The sequence below is a fragment of the Nyctereutes procyonoides genome, unplaced genomic scaffold (genome assembly GCF_905146905.1).
Source record: "Nyctereutes procyonoides isolate TBG_1078 unplaced genomic scaffold, NYPRO_anot_genome, whole genome shotgun sequence".
NCBI lineage: Eukaryota > Metazoa > Chordata > Mammalia > Carnivora > Canidae > Nyctereutes > Nyctereutes procyonoides.
In genome coordinates, this window is record NW_026575129.1 from 2,957,984 (window position 1) to 2,980,004 (window position 22,021).

Genomic DNA, 22,021 nt, shown 5'->3' on the forward strand with positions numbered 1-22,021 from the left:
TATATTAAAGCTGAATCTACAGAACTCTTAGGAAAGACAAGTATAATTCTCCATGACTTTGGATTAAGCATCCATTTCTTAAGTATAATACCTAAAGTATAAGCACATAAATAAAAAGAGATGAATTGGAGTTCATGAAAATGTAAAATGTGTTTCAAAGGACATGATCAAGAAAATGAAGATAATCCATAGAACAAGAGAAAATATATGCAAATTAGACACCAGATATGAGTCTAGTGTTCATGATATATAAAGAATTCTAATAAACAACAGAAAGACAAATTTTTTTTTTTAGATTTTATTTATTTATTCATGAGATATACAGAGAGAGAGAGGCAGAGACACAGGCAGAGGGAGAAGCAGGCTCCATGCAGGGAGCCCGACACGGGACTGGATCCCAGGTCTCCAGGATCAGGCCCTGGGCTGAAGGTGGCACTAAACTGCTAAGCCACTCAGGCTGCCCCAGAAAGACAATTCAATTTCAAATGTTAAAAGAATCTAAATAGACATTTTTCCAAAGAAGATGTAGAACTGGCCAATAGATGTTCAACGGTTTTTTACTAGAGAAAAGCAAATCAAAAACTGCAAAAGCAGCAATGAGATTCCACTTCATACCCTCTAGCATAGCTATAATCTAAAAGAAAGTAATTTTTTCAAAAAAGAAAAGTATCAGTGAGGATGTGGAGAAATTGTAACTCACATACATTATTGATAGAAACATAAAATGATGCAGCTACTGTTGAAAAGAGTTTGATAAGTCCTCAAAAAAACATATAGTAACCATAAAATCACTACAAGAGAAATGAACACATAGGTCCACAAACTTGTACAAAGTGTTTAAAGTAATGTTATTCACGATAGCTAAAAAGTGAAAACAACCCAAGTGCCACTGATGAATGAATATACAAAACTCACTATATCCATACCACAGAATATTATTCAGCAATAAAGAGGAATGAGGTACTGATACACACTATAACATGGACGGACTTGGAAAACATCACACTAAGTAAAAGGAGCCAGACACAAACATCACATACTATATGGCTTCATTTATATGAAATGCCCAGAATAGCCAAATCCATAGAAACAGAATGTAGATTAATGGCTGCCTAGGGATGGGGTATAAAAGGCATGACTGCTAATGAAAGCAGGATTACTTTTTGAGGTGACAAAAATATAGAGGAAGTAGATGGTAGTGATGCTTGTATAATTCTGTAAATACACTACATGTCATTAAACGGCATGCTTTAAAAGTTTTGGCATATTAACTATATTTCAATAATCTTTTTTTTTTTTAATTCATGAGAAATAGAGGCAGAGACATAGGCAGAGGGAAAAGCAGGCTCCCAAGGGGAAACTGATGTGGGACTCAAACCCGGGACTCCAGGGTCATGTCCCAACCCAAAGGCAGATGCTTAACCACTGAGCTACTCAGGCATCCTTCAATAATCTTTCAAAAAGATGACTGACTAAAAATAACCATTTATTTTTAGGTGGTTTTAGCATTTTTAGAAGTAAAATGCATGATAACATGGGAAAGGTAGGAGGAAGAAATGGAAATTTATTGTCCTAAGGTTTTCAAAGTATATGTGAAGTGTTATTATGTTCCTTGAAAGCAGTGATATTGTAAATCCTAGCGGTAGACTGTTGTAAGATAAAAATGTACACTGTACACCTACTAAATAAAACAGAGATACAGCTTTAACAGCAATATTAATACTTGATTATAAGTGAAAAACTTCCTTATATCCTTAATTTCTGCTTCTTATGCTACATCTATCGCCTCCTAAAACATCTGCCCTGATGTCACTAAGCCCTTGAAAATATTCTTCAATGGAGAGTGCTCTTTCTGTCAAACTTTCCAGACCCAAAAACAGAGCCAAGCACATTCCTCACAGTGGATGTTCACAGTTGTTAGCAATGGGCAAAGAGGAAGCATGTGTGCTGACATTTTCATTCTCACACATATATCACTACTTCCTACTGAGTAAACATATCCTCCAGACAATCACTACCATACCAGTTGACAGATGCATGAGAGACATGATCATTCAGTCCTCTTCCTAACTGCCTTTTATTCTTTTAAAAACAAGCCATTTGCTCAAATCAATCTCTTATCCCCTTCACTGAACTCTTCATCCTACTCATCTTATTCAATGGTTTCTACACAGGCTCTTATTTTTATTTTGGCACTCTATCAAAAGCCATTCGTCCATTTGACCCAACAAATACCTTGGCCTCAAAGTTCTTTGATTTTCTGTTTCAAACACCATTGAGAAATGCACACAGAGAAAAGTAATCAAAGGCTCATGACACATCCTGCTTTTGCCCACCTCCTGCTGTACAGAGGCAGGGTATACCAAAACTAAAATGTTTCAAAAAGAACACTACATTTGGAGAGATAATACTTGGGTTCAAACACTGACCTAATACTGCATGAACTTAGGTCTGTTTCACTGGACATGTGCTATCTCAAAATTAAATACCTAGAGCAGAATTTAAAGTACACAGGCTTCTAAGAATATGATCATCATTCACCCAGGTGAATTAATCTCAATTTACTTTTCACATTTTCCATCCAAAAATCCAAATACTGTTTATTCATTTAAGATTATGGATATCCTTAAGTGGGAGGCCCCTGGTGCCCCTCCATCCCCGTGAGGGGGTGGGGCAGGGGCCACCAGCCTTGCGAGGCTGCCGGTGAAATACCACTACTCTTATCGTATTATTCACTGACCTGGTGGGGGAGGGAGGCAAGCCCTAAGGGTCTCTCGCTTCTGGCGGGGGCGACCCTGTCAAACGGTAACGCAGGTGTCCTAAGGCGAGCTCAGGGAGGACAAAAACCTCCCCTGCAGCAGAAGGGCAAAAGCTCACTTGATCTTGATTTTCAGTATGAATACAGACCGTGAACGGGGCCTCACGATCCTTCTGACCTTTTGAGTTTTAAGCAGGAGGTGTCAGAAAAGTTTAGAAAAAAAAGATTATGGATATCTTAACTATAACAAAAAAAATCTAGTGATACTTACGGATCTTGTTGCATTTCAAATTCAAAGTAACTTAAAAATACATGATTCTTTTACAACAAAAGGAATCATGAAAATAATGAATCAAAATAGTATCCCAAGGGCACCTGGGTGGCTCAGCCAGTTGAGTGGTTAAGTGTCAGACCCTTGGTTTTAGCTGGGGTCATGATCCCGGGATTGCTCACAGTGTCTACTTGAGATTCTTTCCCCTCCTCCCTCTCTCTCCCTCCCGCTCTGCTCTTCCCTTGCCACACCCCCAACTTCACTCAGCACATTCGTGCGCACTGGCACACTCTCTGTAAAATAAATAAATCAATAAAATATTTAAAAAAAAAAAAACGTACCTCAATATTTTTACTGGCCACATTCTTCACAACAGCAGGAAACAGTTCAGATGCATTTTTCCCTTTTGCAATCATCTGAAGAATAAAAGTGGAGTATTAGAGCTAAAATTTTTAAAATTAGTATTCTGAAAAAAAAAAACAAATTCTACATACATTAAATATTTAGAAAACTGAATCAGCAAATAAGCTATGAAGTTAACAAGCTGAAATCTTTTTTTTTTTTAAGATTTTATTTATTTCTTCATGAGAGAAATGGGGGGGGGGGGCACAGAGACCTAGGCAGAGGGAGAAGCAGGCTCCATGCAGGGAACCTGATACAGGACTCAGACACTCAACCACTGAGCCACCCAGGCATCCCAACAAGCTGAAATCTTTTTGAGTTATCTTACTTATTACTTATCTCAACTATCTGCATCAAAGAACAAATAATTCTTGGGTATTAACATACAAATATATAGACACATTAAAGAAGAAATATACAGTAATTTAAGACATAATAAGATATTTATTTACAATAGTTTTCATTTATAGCTAATGAGACTATAAATACTTTTAAATATTTACATTGTTCTTTATTTTCCAGGTTCTTAAAGTTATACTGCATTTGCAATGGGGATGGCCAGGGGTGTGTGAAATCAATGTTATCTGGAACAAACTATTTCTCCCCTGGCCTTCTCATCATGGGTTTCCCTACTTCTCCAACTATTACTCTTCAAAGTTCCTTTCACCAAGTCCTCTTCTCTGCCCACTAAAATTCTGTGCACCACCATCTTTTCAAGCTATACTACTCTACAATCTCTGAAACTTCTAACATTTCATTCACCTTCATGACTTAACTCTCACCAGTATGGGGATCAACTCTCCAAACTCTAGCCTTAACTCTCAGTCCTAATTCCACTTCTGTAACTGGACATTATTAGATGTCTCTCTCATTTCAAACTTGCTGTCTAAAACCACTTATTTTCCATAATAAAATGGCATTCATGCTACAACTTCCTATTTCCACCAGTTTTCCCAGATACCAGAAACCAACAGAATTACTCAAATCTATAAAATATCTAAGTCCCGTTGTAATTTATTTGTACAATCACATTAATTCTCACTGTTACTATCCTAAAATAGGTCACTATCACCTCACAAAGGACTTTTCCAATGGTCTCTGATTCCTGTCCATAATGTACATCACTGACAGTTTCACAAGCTTAAAACATTACCATGTACACTGTCAGCCTCTATCAAAGATTTCAAAAGCCCCTGACTGCCTAAGAATCCAAACTATTTCACTTAATATTAAATGCCCTCACAATTTGCAACATCTCTTTTAAGCACATCAATCATTATTGTTTTTCACCATGTATTATCAAAGTAAATTGACCTACTACTACCAGAACATTCTCTAGTCCCTCTATGCCTATACTCATATCACACTACCAAATCAATTCTTTTTACTTTACACATTCTCTCAAACTTTAATCATTATCCCTTCCTAGAACCATCTTCTAATATCTAGCCTACTATGTCATCCAATTCTAATTTCCTCTAGAATTTTTTAATTCACACTTTTCATCTGGAATTTTCTATGTGCTATGTTTCATTTCTACTTATTTTAATTGTATGTCTCCCTATACCCCCATTTCCTTTACTCTTATTACCAGAATATATCTTCAGGTCTATTAGTAGTCAAAACTTTGGTAGCTACAAAATAAAGTTTAAACTATAGGATAACTTTCTGAAAAGGGGTTCTTTATGAATTACACATTAAATCTAAGAAACTAGTTAAAAAATAGAGTATTAGTTTTAAAAATGTATAACAAATGTTTTACAATATATGTGATATTTTAAGCATTATAATCCCAGTTAACAATTTCTCAATAAGACCTTTCTACAGGGGCACCTGGGTGGCTCAGTAGTTGAGCCTATACTTTAGACTCATGTCATGATCCCAGGGTCCTGGGATCGAGTCCCACATCAGGCTCCCCATGGGGAGCCTGCTTCTCCCTCTGCTATGTCTCTGCCTCTCTCTGCCTATGTCTCTGCCTCTCTCTCTCTCTCATGAATAAATAAAATCTTAAAAAAGACCTCTCTATAGGATAGCTTTAATAATACTCTAATACAAGCTAGTCTTTTTATATTCTATTTCCTTACATGTCGTATTATGATTTGAGTATTTTGGGTTTTTTTTTTTTTTTAAAGATTTTATTTATTTATTTGAGAGAGAAAGCAAGTGAGCAAGAGAGAGCACAAGCAGGGAGCGGGGGAGTGGCGGAGGGAGAGGGAGAAGCAGATTTGCTATGGGGCAGGAAGCCCCATACAGGGCTCAATCCCAGGACCCTGAGATCATGACTTGAGCTGAAAGACGCTTAACTGACTGAGCTGCCTAGGCACCCTGATTTGAATATTCTATAAACCTGCTGAGTAGTACAGAAGTTCACAAAATACTGCACCTAAAACATCTTTGTATGATTTTACACCTGCCTCAATTTCCTCATTTGTAAAATAAGAAGACAGGGATCAAATGTTCTCTAGGGTCCACTGTTTCAGTTATTCAATAACAACCTGAAGTTAGCGATCTTGCCCTACTATATACAATTCCAAGGATTCCCCAGCTGTTGTACAGAACACCATATATAAAGATGCTAACAGATGAGGGAAGAAAAAGTCCTTGAGTCAAATTCATTTAACAAATATTTGCTGAGAGAACACTACATGCCAGGGACTATTGTAGGCCTTGATGATACAACTGTAAACAGTATACACTTGCCCATTAAAGATTAACTACTAATGAAGGCGAGGGACAATAAACAAAGATAATACGTGAGATGGTAAAAGAGAGTACTATGAGAAACAAAAGGACTATATGAAAAATGAAAGTGCTAAGGTGGGGGTGAGAGCTGCTTTTTAATGTTTAGTGTTTTCCTAGTATAAATTTCCCGTCCTTATATTTTTAATTTATCTATGTCTTTATAATAAAAGTGGGTTTCTCCTTGGGGTGCTTGGGTAGCTCAGTCAGTTAAGTGACTGCCTTCAGCTTGGGTCAGGATCCCAGGGTACTGAGATCAAGCCCTGAATCCAGTTCCCTAATCAGCATCAGGCTCCTTGATCAGCAGGGAGTCTGCTTCTCCTTCTGTCCCTCCCCACAACTCAGGTTCTCTCTTGCTATATCTCTCTCTCAACTAAATAAATGAGTAATCTCTAAAAAAAATAAATAAAAGCTGGTTTCTCCTAGAGAACATAGAGTTGCATCTTGATATTTTCAACTGATCTAACAATCTATTTTAGTTGGTAATTTTAGATCACTCACATTTAATGTAATTTTGATGTGGTTTGATTCATGTCTACAGTTTTACTACCTGTTTTCTGTTTACTGCCTGTGTTTTTGCCTGACCCCTGTCATTCCCATTATTTGGGAGCATTTCAGTATTCACTATTTTAATTTTTAAATTGATTTTTTTTGCCTGCATATTCTTGTAAAACTTTTAGTGGTTCTTCCCCTAGGGATTATTTAGATAGATAGAGAAGTGTATCTTTCACAGTCTACTTTGAGTTAATACTGAATCAGGACAAATGAAATGTAGAAACCTTACCAGATAGGCCCTTTCAATCCTACCTTCCTGCTAGCCTTTATATTATAGCTACCATATATATTTTATCTATAGCCATTAAAAACCTCTCAGTATAATGTAAGAAGAATAAAATTAGTCCTTTATGCTTACCAAATATGGTGGACCCTGGGACAATGCAGGGGTTAGGGGGCACCAACCTCCTGCCAATTTGAATATCCATGTGTATGTAACTTTTGACTCCTCCCCTCATATTAATAGCCTACTGTTGACTGGAAGCCCTACTGATAATATAAACAGTCTATTAACACATATTTTGCATGTTATATGTGTTATATACTGTATTCTTACAATACAGCTAGAAAAAAGAAAATTTTAAGAAAATCATAAGGAAAAGGAAATACACTCACAGTACTATACTATAAAAATAATATGTATAAGCGGACCCATGCAATTCAAACCTGTGTTGTTGAAGTATTACCTCTTTTTTCTTTCAGTACTTAAAAGATGCTCCAGAGGCACCTAGGAAGCTCAGTCAATTGAGCATCTGACTCTTCATTTCAGTTCAGGTCATGATCTCAGAGTTGTGAGATCAAGCCCAGTGTCAAGCTCCATGCTGAGAATGGAGCCTGCTTAAGATTCTCTCTCCCTCTCCCTTTGCCCCTCCCCTGCTTGCGCACACAAATAGATAGATAGATAGATAGATAGATAGATAGATAGATAGATAAATATTCCACTGTCTTCTGGCTCCCACGGTTTCTGATGAGAAATATGGAGTTACTTAAATCATTGGTCCTTGTATGTATCATTTTTTTCCCCAGGTACATCCAAGATTACTTTTTATTTTTGGATTTACACCGTTCAATTGCTTTGCGATTAGGCATGGTTTTCTTTGAGTTTATTATGACTGGGATATTCTGAACTTTTCAACCCTAAGTTTAAGTCATTCATTAATTTGGGTAGTTACCAACCATTATTTCTTCAAATATTTTCACTGTCCCAATCTCTTTCTCTTCTTTAAACATATATTAGGTCTTTAGGTATTATCCAACAAAACCCTGAGGCTGTATTCATTTCTTTTCCTTTTAATCTACTCTGCAAATTGACTAATTTCTAATGATCTGTCTTCAACTTCTGGTTCTTTCTTCTGTTATATTCATTTTGCCACTGAATTAATCCAGGACATTTTTTATTTCAGATACGATAAAAAAAATACCAGATTATTTCAGATATGACAGCAATTCCAAAGTATTTCTATGTGATGTAGTTCAAGTCATACACTCTGGAAAAAAATTACACATTACTTTCTACTGGGGAGTAAGTGCATATAGAAGACCTCCTTCCCTGGCATAACTTATCATCTAACCATAAATGCCCCTAATATTACCTACTACTTAAGTATAAAACAAGAAAAATGTCCAAATACTTTACCTATTTTCAGTTGGGCTGCTTTTTAGATATTGAATTGTATGACTTCTTTACATACACTAGGTATTAATTCCTATATGATGAAGAGATGGTTTTTTATAGATTTCAAAATATTTTTTCCCATTCTGTCGGTTGCCTCATCACACTGTCATATGATACACAAAGATTTTAATTTTGATACAGCTCAAATTACCCATTTTTTTTTTATTTTTTTGCTCACGTTTTAGTGAAACCTTTGACGAATCTAATGTCATTAAGTTTTAGTCCTGTGTTTCCTCTGTAAGTCTTAACTCTTACATGTAGGTCTTTGATTCATTTTGCCTTATTTTACATATAGCATGAGGGAGAGGTCTAAATTCATTTTCTTCCAGGTAGATATCTAGATTCCCAACACCATTTGTTGAGGACTATCCTTTTACTATTGAATGGTCACTCTCCCTTGTCAAAAATCATTTGATCATATACATAAGGTATTACTTCTGCATGCTCTACTGGGTACATATGTCTGTCTCTGTGACACTACCACACTGTTTTGATTACTGTAGCTTTGAATTAAGTCTTCAAATCAGGAAGTACGAGACTTATAAATAAAATGTGTTCAAGAATGTTTGGGCTGGGGACCCCTGGGTGGCGCAGCGGTTTAGCGCCTGCCTTTGGCCTGGGGCGCGATCCTGGAGACCCGGGATCGAATCCCACATCAGGCTCCCGGTGCATGGAGCCTGCTTCTCCCTCTGCCTGTGTCTCTGCCTCTCTCTCTCTCGCTGTGTGCCTATCATAAATAAATAAAATAACTTTTTTAAAAAAAAGAATGTTTGGGCTATTCAAAGTCAATATGAATTTTGGGATAGATTTTTCTGTTTTTGCAAATACCATCACTGGGAGTTTGATGGGAATTACACTGATTATGTAAATCACTTTGATACTGACATCTTAAAAATATCAAGTCTTCCAATCCATAAAGAGAGGATGTCTTTCCATTTGTGTCTTTTCTTTCAGCAATATTTTGCAGTTTTCAAGGTATAAGTCTTTTGCCCCTTGGTTAAGTTTATTCCTAGGTATTTTATTCTTTTGAAGCTATTGTAAATGGGACAATTTTCTTAATTTCCTTCTCAGATTATCATTGTTTGTGCTGGACGCAACTAATTGCTATGTGTTGTTTTTTTATACTGCACCTTGGCTGAATTGTTTACCACTTTTAAAAGTTTTTGGTAAAATATTTAGTTTTCTAAATATGAAATCATTTTGTCTGTGAACAAAGATAATTTTAGCTCTTCCTTTGCAATTTGTACGCCTTTTGTTTCTTTTTCTTGCCTAACTACTATAACTAAAACTTCTAATACTATATTGAACAGAAGAGACAAAAACAAGCATCCTTGTCTGTTTCCTTATTGAAGGCTTTCAGTCTTTCACCACTGACTATGATGCCAGCTGTGGGTTTTTCATATACAGCCTGTGGTATTTGGGTCAGTTTCCTCCTAGTCCTAGTTTGTTGAATGTTTACAATCATGAAAGAGTATTGAATTGTGCCAAATTCTTTTTCTCTATCAATTGAGATGATCATGTGGGATTTTTTCGCCTCTTCGTTCTGTTACTGTGGTGTATAACAATGACTGACTTTCATGTTGTTCTTGTTCTTCTATAAGTAATGAATAATCCAGATCCAAAAATCCATATTAATTTTTTAAGTCAGGAAGAAAAGAGAAATTGTGCTTCTCTAAATTTAACTGTCCTCATTTTTTCAGTTATAAAGATGGTTTATTTTTAAAAGTTCAATATTTTCAATTTATAAATACTGGCTAATTTAAAAGGAAAGAAGGAAAGATGGAAGGGAGGGGCAAGAGAGAGGGGGAAAGAGGAAAAGGGAAGGGAAGGAAAAGAAGGGAAAGGAAGGGGAGAGAAGCAAAGAGATAGATCTTGCAGAGTTTCAGACCCAAATGCAACTCTTAAAAATCAGCAATCAAGAATAAATGAAGAAATGGAAAAAGAATTGGTCTTTGATTTATATCCCAGAGAGTAACAGTGGAGCAAAACAGAGAAAATTCACTAAGGTGCTCTTTCACTACTAAAAATACATGCCTGCTTATGGAACTGGTTTTGATGAATATCGACATGGCAGAAAAATCCTCAACCTTTAAGCAATTTCCAACCCAAAAACAATGAAAAGATGCCAGCATCAGCCACAAGATGAATCCTTTTAAAGTATGAAACAAATGAAACATTCTTGTTGAAGGAGGGAAGGAAGAGAGGAATGAGCAATGCCTAGGTTTAGTCAAAAATGTCTATTATACATTAACTGGAGACAGTAAGAATTATACATAATTAGTTTCTTCTTCTTATATGAACTTTCTCATTTAACCAACAATAATGTACTACTGGCATTTGGTTTAAGATCTTTTAAAAACAGGGATCCCTGGGTGGCGCAGCGGTTTGGCGCCTGCCTTTGGCCCAGGGCGCGATCCTGGAGACCCGGGATCGAATCCCATGTCGGGCTCCCGGTGCATGGAGCCTGCTTCTCCCTCTGCCTGTGTCTCTGCCTCTCTCTCTCTCTCTCTCTCTGTGTGACTATCATAAATAAATAAAAATTAAAAAAAAAAAAGATCTTTTAAAAACAAAAAAAAAAGATCTTTTAAAAACTATTTACAATAATACTTGGAAATTTGAAACTACTTTTAATGTTCTTAGGGTAAACAATATTCAACCAAATACCTTGTAATATGTATGACTATGAAATAAGATATAGCAATAACTCTAAGAATTTTAAGACTCTCAACAAAGAAAGGTTCAGGTTTGCTAAAAGCCAAGTAAATTACCTGAGAAAGACCTTCAACATCTAATACTTGCTAAAAGAAAATACATCAAAGATTCAAAACACCAAAGATTTAAATACAAATATTCCATTCCTCCAAACTCCAAGTAGTCAACTCCTCAGAATTTTAGCTAAAAATACTGAATACTAAAATACAGTATTTTAACTAAATGCTCCTTAGTCCACCACATTTCACAACCCAAGATAAAATATGGATATGTGCTATCAACATTAGACATGTATTTTTCAGAAATATTAAGAGAAATAATATGTGAGTGCTTCAACTTGAGTCCCTGTGTAATAAGTGACCACAGATTTTGAAGTAAGTAGCTTTTCTTCCCTAAGGATTCTACAGCATAGATGAGACTTTATTCAATATATGAAACACTGGAAAAAATATATATATATATATGAAACAGTGGAAACATTACCCCATGAATCTAAGTCTCAGATATCACCAAAGATAATAAAATAAACTATGACTATTATTATGGTTTTTCACAGGTAGATGTTGCCGAAAAGATTCTCTACTGAATCATAGGACTACCAACTATGATAGTCAGATGTGCATTGCCAGTACTTTGATATATAACAGAAAATAGAAAATAATGTGGTAAAATACCCAACATTCTAACTTCTGGCAGATTAAATTCAGAAATCTTTAAATGTTTTTAACTATGAAAAAAAGACCCAAAAACTACTCTGCAACTGTACAAAGTGATAAAACCTCATTTTCAGGGCTCATGAAAAATAAAGGGAAATTTAAATTTAAAAATTACATTAAGAAAACACAAGAAACTTTGAAGCCAATGTAAAATTCTGACTGATCTCCAGCAAACTACTTCTAGCCAAAAGGCATTGTCAAATGATACACACACACACATACATGAATAGAAAAATTTTTTAATGATTTTAAAAGCTTCCACAGAGAAATATGGTACTACCTAGAAATCAAATTAAAAACTGAACAAAAGGAAAAGTGAACAAATGATTGCTGTAACAGCTCACTGAAAAAAATTCAAGTAAAATAACTATTAGTTACTTAATAAAAGGTAGAACTAGCAAACAAATGCTCTTTGAAAACTGAAATGTATCACTCAATAAATAGCATTCAAAACAAAATATTTAGAAAAAGTATTACCAAAATAGTACACTGTTGAGAGAAATTATAGATGACCTAAACAAGTGAAGAAATAGAATCATGATCATGGGTCATAAGGCAAATACTGTTAAAATGCTAATTCTCCCAAAACTGATCTATGGAGTTAATCCAATTCCAGCATAGAGCGCAATAGGCTAGTTTTCCATATAAAAAAATGGGTTAGGGATCCCTGGGTGGCGCAGCAGTTTGGCGCCTGCCTTTGGCCCAGGGCGCGATCCTGGAGACTCGGGATCGAATCCCACGTCTGGCTCCCGGTGCATGGAGCCTGCTTCTGCCTGTGTCTCTGCCTCTCTCTCTCTGTGTGTGACTATCATAAATAAATAAATAAATATTTTTAAAAAAATGGGTTAAAAATATTTGAAAATAAAATCTAAATCTTTCATACCTTCCCAACGATATAATTATCCAGAAAATCCAGGCATAAGGAAACGAAAAACTATTAGAGCTAAGAAGAAAGTTCAATTAGGATGCCAAATGCAGAACACAGAAAAGACATTTGTTTTCCTATATACCAGTAACAATTAATGTTAACAATATAATTAATGAAGGGGACCATTCATAATGGTCACCAAGATTTAAAAATACACAGAAATGAATCTAACAAGGAATACACAAGCTCTCTAAGATAAAAACCATAAAATATAAGTATAATGCTATTGAAAGGGAAAGAAGGATGAAAACAAGGGAATATATTAATTCCATATTATCCTACTTAAAGTTCAAAAACAATTTTTAACAAAATTTGCGAATTTGGTTCTAAAATGTATCTAGAAGATGAAACTTTTTATGCCCCAATATTATTTAAAATTTACATTCATATTAACATCACTTGTATAATGAAGAATAATTTTTCCAGATTTATTGAAATATGATTAATATATAACATTGTGTACATTTAAAGTGAGGTATTAACCTCAAGTCTCTTAGAATAACTATCACCAAGAAGACAAGAGATGATAATTGTTGGTAATGATATAGAGAAAAGAGAATCCTTTCTACTGTTGGTGGCAATGTAAATTGGTATAGCCACTATGGAAAACAGTATGAAGTTTGCTCAAAAAATTAACACAGAACTATCATGAGATTCAGCAATCCCTTTTCTGGGTATATATCCAAAGAAAATAAAATCACTATCTCAAAGAGATATCTGTGCTCCCATGTTCCCTGCAGCATTATTCACAGTAGCCAAGATATGGAAACAACCCAAGAATCTGTCAACTGATGAATGGATAAAGGTGATACAGATATAAAGATATAATGGAATATTATTCGGCCAAGAGAAAGAAGGAATCCTGCCATTTTTGACAAAATGGGTAGATCTTGAGGGCATTATACAAAGTGAAAGAATAATTTTTAATTACTGGTCATTTTCCTGTAGTTAGAAAAACAAATTTGAAAGTTACCTTTATACAAACTTCCTAATAAGAGGCAATCTATAAGTACTAGGCATATATGGCTATATTTATATTTTTTATATTTATATTTCTTTATGATAATTTAAACCTACATTACATTTATGATAGTCCAGATTATGAGAATATCCATTTTTATTTATCAGTTTGAAAGAGGAATTTAAAAAACTACCAAATGCTACATTTTCAGATTTCAGAATTTCCACAGTATCTTCAGATTTAGTGAAATAATTTACCTAAATGGAATGTAAAGCCAAAATTTAATGAAATTAAGAACAGTGTTTGCTTTATATTGCAGTGCACAATTGTAACCTGCAGGGAAGCAAGCTAAAACCATGCAAAGCAATCCTGATAATCAATTAGGAATCTTGCAATCAATCTGTGACTTTTAAAAATTTTGTAAGAATATTAAAATTCTGTCAGTTATAAATGTATACAAAACTGAAAAATAGTAAAACTAAATTTACTTATAGTACACTATGATTTAGAACATTAGAAACATTGAAAATGAACTTAGCAAGAGTAGTCTAAATAGGCTTGCCTATTCTCACCATATAAGATTCGGAACAATCATCTTTTCTGTATCTTAAAAATTACCAAATTCCTGTCCAAGTTTACATCACCTTCCAACATTTAATCTTTGGTATTTTCAATATTGTAAATTATCCCCCAGAGTTCCTTTAATGTAAAGTTTTGTTGGCACCATTTCTTCCTCTAACATATCTTCAATCTTTTCATCACAATCATTTTCCTTATTTCTTTTGAAAAGCTCACCTTTACTACATTTTTCCAGCTACATATATAGTCTCTCGAAAAATGGTCATGACACCATTTCTCTATTTCTCTATAATTCCATTTACATTCCACCTGATTTTCACTTTCATTGTTACCACTTTTTATTTCTTTGCTGTATTTTCATCATTGTTGACCAAATCTTTCTTTCATGTTCTATTTCTGTAAAATGTCATGTAGGTGTCTCACTGGGAAGCAAGGAGGGAACACAACTACATGCTTTGCTGTCTGTACATAAACCAAATAATGTACATAGTGACCAATCAATAAAAGACTTTGAAGAAGTGACATCACTGGTCACTGACCATGAGGCATATTTGTTATCCATACAGTGAGTTGTGAACTCAAGAGTTAGTGGTGAAGTTTGTGCATTATGCAATTACTATCTTAATATGCCCTGGTAACTGATATTTGAACCATGTTGTTACAGGATTGGTGTTATTTAAATTGTGTTAACTGAAATCTGTATTATCAAAGCAAGAACTACCTGTCCATAAATGTAATTATACAGCTTACCATTAACAACTGAAAAATTTACAAAGAATCTTGAACATATCACCTACAAATGACATAAACCGAATGTAAGAATCAACAACCCACAGGTGTTCTACTGGTAGTTAGTACTCAACTTTTATAAATCTGATTTTCATAACAAGTCAACGTTTAACAGAACATATTGATACCCACAATAATCTTTCATAAATGGGGTTTGAATTTAATATATCAAGAAAAGAAAGGAGATTTCAAACTCTCATATGGTAGCATTTCCTGCTGGAAAACAATAGTGTTTCAGTTGCACTGTCACCTTATTACAAGAGTTTATTTGTGCAATTATGCGAATGTATTACATTCTGACATCATATAAAATATGTGGGAAATAAAATCAGCAATGGTAGTGATGAACAGCGTAGTAGCAATGAGAAAGACACATTTTATGAATTTAATTCCACTGAGACAAAATCAAAACTCTTTAGCATTAGGCAGTCACTGAAATAAACCAATGTTTTCACTGTAAATGTATTAAAAAATCAAATGCAACAAAACCCAGAGTCCATACAGAACTGTGAAAATATTTTATTAAAAATTTTATATATATGTAAGCATTGCATTATATTTTTAGCTTCCTGACAACTGAACACCTCCAATAACATAGGAATCAACGGTTTGAATTTTACATTACAACTGAAACTCATTAGAACTTCTAAGATACCAAATTGAATAAAGCACTGCTATTGGTAGAAGGGAATCTGAAACACAAAGAGAGATGCCTATGTGACTCAGCAGTTTAGCGCCTGCCTTCAGCCCAGGGCATGATCCTGGAGACCTGGGATGAGTCCCACCTAGTGCTCCCCGCATGGAGCCTGCTTTTCCCTCTGCCTGTCTCTACCTTTCTCTCTCTGTGTCTCTCATGAATGAATGAATGAATGAAAGAATGAATGAATAGAAACACAGAAGAATGGTCACAATTTTTAGGCCGTCAAATGACACAAAAAAAACTATTTAGCTAAACTAAATCCCTCTTGGTAGGAAATCAAAATATTGTTGTATATAACCTTATTTTGTCTTCAAAATGATTAGTTCTTTCTATCTCAGAAGAGAAATATCTTGATATTAGAGAAAGGGAAATTAGAACACAAAAAAGATAGGTTTAAAACTCAAGTTCTGAAAACAAAAACAAAAACAAAACTCAAATGTCTGAATTGTGGCACTCCAAACTCCTTCCAAAACATTTTAAACAGGAAATACTAATATAAAGGGACATTGAGGTGTTTAATTTGGTAATTATTTAACATATATTTAATAAAATCACTATGTGTCCCTTTTCCAAAATTGAATGATTTTACCTACCCCAACAATCCGTTTCATAGCATCCAATTTAGCAGAATCTTTGTTGCTCTCCAACATTTGCTTTAGATCTTCATTCCTATACAAAAGAAAATTCCATTTTACAATTTTTACATTACATAGCTATTAAAAGATATCATTTCTTAAAAATTAGAAATAATGAATAATATCACAAAACTGCATTCTTATACACAATTAAATATTTATTTTTCATCTACTCTACAAATATTAAAGTGCTGTGTTGTCATAAAGCCCATCAATCATACAAAAATATAAAATTGTACCTCAATTCTAGGCAAAATATCTATGTGAACAAAGGCATACACCGATTCCCTCATCTCAAAATCTCTACATAATCATAAAAAAAGAAGACAATTTCTTGAGTCACCACTAAAATGTTTTCATAAGCCAAAAAGTAAGAATTTTCTCATTAAAGAAAGGCAGTCAGTTTTTCTCCCTACCTCTCCCCAGCCACAAAAAAGAACATAAACAAGAAGGGAAACCCCTACTGATATTCCTTAATCAAAGAATTATGTAAAGGCAACTTTAACATTTAAATAAGAAGATAAGGTGATGAACCAGAGCAGTTAGTTATAAGGATGAAAAAGCAGGACAGATACAAGAACTACCTAGCAGTGAAATCAATGAGATGCAGTGACTGTGAAAAATGAGCCTGGGGCACTCAGTAAGATTGCCCGGCATTTCCAGTTTAGATTGACCAAGCAGATGACAATGCTACCATATAAGATAAAAGAGACATTTGCTATTTTCCAAAGCTAACTGCTATACAAACATCCTTAAAAGACAGTACAGAGCAAAAACTATAAAACGCTTTACAAAGAAGTGAAAAAATGAAAACGTAAACTATCTCCCAACAAATTACTTTGCTCACAACTGATCTGCTCCTATTCTAAGTGAACCTTCTCCTAGTGTATTCACAAAACTGCCCCAGCAAAAGAAAACTTATAATTCGTAAACTCTAATCACTTTTCCTTCAACATAGAGGAACAGATTTTTAAAACAGTTATATAGCTAGGTAAAGAGTTCTCAGACTTGACACCAAAGAGTACAGTCCCTAAAAGGGAACACAGATAAACTAGATCTCATCAAAATTTAAAACTCTTGCTCCCTCTTAAAGAAAGAAAAAAAATAGCAGCTGGCAGAAAATATCTGCAACCATATTGCACATATAAAACAAAAGACTAATACCCAGAAAATATTTCAAACTCCAAAATTCAACAGTTAACAAAAAAAAAATTCAATTAGGAAAGTGACAAAGACATTGCTATGGATTGAACTGGGTTTCCTCAAACCCGAAGAGGACTTTACTAGGGCCTTTAAAAATATCAGTAAGGTTAAGTCATAAGAGTAGAGCTCTAATCCATAAAACTGGTATCCTAAGGTTAAGTCATAAAAGTAGAGCTCTAATCCAGTAAAACTGGTATCCTAAGAAGACAGAGAAAGACCTCCACAGGACAAAGGTCAGTAAGGACACGGCAAGGAAACAATAATCTGTAAGTCAAGCAATGAGGCCTCAAGAGTAACCAAACTTGGAATTCCAGTCTCCTGGAAGAACTGTGAGAAATAAATCTCTGTTGTTTAAACCACACAGTCTGTGGTATTTTGTTACAGCAGCTATAACCAATATATTTTGGTTCCCAGAAGTATAATGCTGTTCTAACAAACACCTAAAAATGTGAAAGTGGCTTTGTAAGTAGGTAATGTGTAGAGGATAGAACAGTTTGGAGGTGCATATTTAAGAACAAAAACAAAAAAACCTAGACTGCCTTGAAGAGAATGTTAGTAGGAATATGCATGCTAAAGGCAATTATGACGAGATCTCAGATGGAAAGGAGGTGCATGTTATTAGAAACTGGAGGAAACGCAATCCTTGTTACAAAGTGGCAAGAACTTATCTCAATTTTCTTCTAGTGTTGTATGGAAAGCAGAAGTTAAAAGTGATGAACTTGGATATTTAGCTCAGAAGATTCCTAAGCAAAGTAAAGATAGGTAAAGAAGGTAAAGATAGCCTGGTTTCTCCTTGTTTCTAATGATGAAATGAGAAAAATAAGTTGAAGGAATTGTTAAGCAAAAAAGAACTAGACCTTGAAGATTTGGAACTTAGCAGCCTATCCATATTGCAAAATACAAGAACTCATTGCTAGACTTTTTTCAAAAATGTGGTTGGAAAATGATCAAGAAATCATAGGTACCAACTCATGAATATAATCAGATGTGACAGCAGAAGCCAGAAAGAGAGGTGAGATTATACAGCAGAAACACTGTCAGCTTGGAGTAAAAGGGAGGGAAGGAACAAAATGAAGAAAGTCTGTCAGATTTCTGGATTCTATAGGACAGGACAGTGTGAGGACACAGAGAGATGGCAGCCACCTGTAAACCAAGGAGAGAGGACTGAGGTGAAACCAAACCTGCCTTCAGTCTGATGGTAGACTTCTGGCCTCTACAAGAGTGGGAAATAAATTTCTGTTAATCAAGCCACCGAATCTGTGGCATTCTGTTATGACAGTCCTAACAAACTAATATAAACATCTACAAACAATTAACTGAAGGAGACACACAAATGGCAAAAAGCATATGAAAAGATAATTAATTTCATTAGCTATTAGGGAAATACAAATTAAAACCACGGCAAGACATAACTACACATATATCAGAATGATTCACATCTAAAATAAAAAAATAATGGGGCACCGGAATGGCTCAGTTGGGCATGGAGAGAGAATCTGCTTAAGATTCTATCTCTACCTCTCCCTCTGCCCCTCCATTCACTCTCACATGCAAAGAAAGAAAGAAAGAAGTTGAATTTTTAAATAGCAACAACACCTAATGATAATGAGGACAGAGAAGAAATGGATCACTAATATACTGCTGGTAGGAATTTTAAAACTTACAGCCACTCTGGCACTTCGGCAGTTTTATAGAACTAAACCTGCAATTTCAATACAATTGAGTGATTTTACTCTTGGGTATTTATCTCTGGGAAATGGAAATTGATACACAAAAACCTGCACACAGGTATTCTTATCAGCTTTTGTTCCTATCAGCCAAAACAGAAACCACCCACATATAGATCAACAGATGAGTGGTTCAACAAACTGGTACATCCAGAGCATGGAATACTATTCAGCAGAGAAGATAAACTATTGATATATAGACAACTCTGATTCATCTCTAGAGAAATATGCTGAGAAAATTTAATTCTAAAAGGCTATATACTGTATTATTCCATGTATATAACATTCTTAAAATAACAAAATTATAGAAACAGAAAAAGGTCAGTGGCTGTTGCACATTAAGATCAAGAAAGGGAAGGTGGTGGGGCACCTTTGGCTCAGGGAATGATCCTGGGGTCCTGGGATCGAGTTCTGCATTGGGCTCCCCACAGGGGAGCCTGCTTCTCCCTCTGCCTATGTCTCTGCCTCTCTCTCTGTCTCTCCTGAATGAATAAATAAAATCCTAAAATTAAAAAAAAGGGAAGGTGGATATAAAAGGCCAAAACGAGATCCCTGCAATGATGGAATAGTTATCTTAACTGTTGTGATGACTAAACATGACACAAAACATAAGAGGTGAAACACAAACACAATTAACTATATATAAAACTGGGGAATCTGGACATGAGTGTGGATATTATATCAATTATGTATCAATGTCAACATCCTTGCCATGATATTATTCTATAGTTTATGATTGAAAAAAACTGGGTAAAGGGTAAACAGCATAATAGCATATCTTTGTATTATTTCTTAAAACCGCTTATGAACCTACAACTATTTCAAAGTCTAAAGTTTAATCTAAAAAAAGTTATATAACAATTATGATTTATAAGAAACAAGCCAATCAAAAATGAATGGTATTAAAAAATAAAAAAAGAATAGTGAAGGGACACCTGGCTGGCTCAGTGGGTAGAGCATGTGGCTCTTAATCTAGGGGTTATAAATTCAAGCCTCATGTTGGTTGAGTGATAAAGTCTTAAAAAGGAAAAAATGAATGGTTGAAATAGGTGAACAGACATTTCACAAAAGATCAGGAATGCCAGGAAGCACATGAAAAACACTTAAGATAATTAACTATCAGGTAAATGCATATTAAATGAGAATAGCTGAAATTAAAAGACTGACTATAGCAAATGTTGCCAAGGCTCTGGAGCAACTAGAACTCTCACATATTCGTGGAAATGTAAAAAAAAAAAAAAAAAACAAAATCACACACATATACACAAACACACACACTTTGGAAAATTGGGTGATTTTTACAAATTTAAACATAAGCCTATCATATAAACTCAGTCATTCCACTCCCCACAGAAATAAAAAAAATTTCCACATAACAACTTACATAAAAATTCACAGTTGCTTTATTCCTAAGAGTAAAAAACTAGAAAAAATATAAATATCCCTCAGTAAAATGTGAGGTAACATACACTGGACTACTACCCAGCAACGAAAACAGCTTAATTACTGACATATGCAACACAGTGGATGAATTCTCAAAACAATTATTCTGAAAGACATCAGGCACAAAACAGCAATGACTTCGTTCATGTAAAATGAAAGAAAAGACAAACTAATCGAGAATGAAAGCAGATCAGTGGTATCCTGGGGCCATAGGGCACAGGGAAAAAAAGACAGCAAAGGATTCTAAGAAAATTTTATTCCATAAGATGATGGAAATGTTCTATAGCTTCTTGAGTGTGGTGGTAATTTCACTGACCCATACATCTGTCACAACATCTAATTACAATTACAATCTTCAGGTGAATAATTTTTTGTGTCCAAAGTATACCTCTACAAAGCTGATATTATAAACATTCATAATGTTTTACTCATATGTCTGAATAAGATGCCGAGTTATCCAAAAGAAGACCAAAAGACATACATCTATTTCTGAGAAAAACATTATGAGGGATCAGATAAGCCACCATTTTACATCTTTAGAAATCAGGTATCACATTTAAGCTTCATTGTGCTTCCTCAAGAATATAAATCACTAAATATTATATTTTAGTACATCAAAGCAAAATCCTCTCAAAGAAACTAACAGGAAACTAAAACTATACTATTACAAATTGTAATTAACTACTTACATTAGTTATTAGTTTATAATTAGCAACCTCCCATACTTTTTACAACAAACTGCAGAAAAAAGAAAACAAATGGCTCCTTCATGAAACAGTTCAATCATCAAAAAGTATCAGCAACCCTTTCATCTCAGCTTAGGCCTAAGAGGAGATCAGAAAATCTTCTTTAACTACAAATAGAAAGCCCTGACACAAAATTACTAACTTTAGTTTTTGCACACTTTACAAATTTAAGCTTAATGTAGGCAGTAAGAACTTCTCAGGAATGAATGATTAATCAGGTGTTATTATAGGCTGTTTTAAACCTTCCAAAATTCCTATGAAGTCCTAACCCTCAAGAATATAGCTATTTGGAGACAGAGCCCTTAAAGAGGTAATTAAGCCAAAATGAGGTCAATATGGGTGGACCTTAATCCAACATGACTGTCTTTGTAAGAGCAGAGTAAGACATAGACACACAAAGACAAGGGATGACCAGGTGAGGACACAGCAAGAAAATGTCCATCTGCAAGCCAGGGAGAGAGGGGCCTCAGAAGAAATCAAAG

The 22,021-nt window shown here is 34.7% G+C and overlaps 1 protein-coding gene across 2 annotated transcripts in view; it reads right to left on the reverse strand.

Annotated features, from left to right (window-relative positions):
* The window catches only part of AP3B1 (adaptor related protein complex 3 subunit beta 1), a 263,801-nt gene that overhangs the window by 217,298 nt on the left and 24,482 nt on the right, over positions 1-22,021 (reverse strand). For both annotated transcript variants that reach the window (XM_055342262.1, XM_055342261.1), the window contains exons 2-3: positions 16,379-16,454; positions 3,371-3,445 (exon numbers count right to left, since the gene is read on the reverse strand). In XM_055342262.1, the coding sequence (XP_055198237.1) occupies positions 3,371-3,445; positions 16,379-16,454 (151 nt within the window). The remainder of the gene's footprint in view (positions 1-3,370; positions 3,446-16,378; positions 16,455-22,021) is intronic.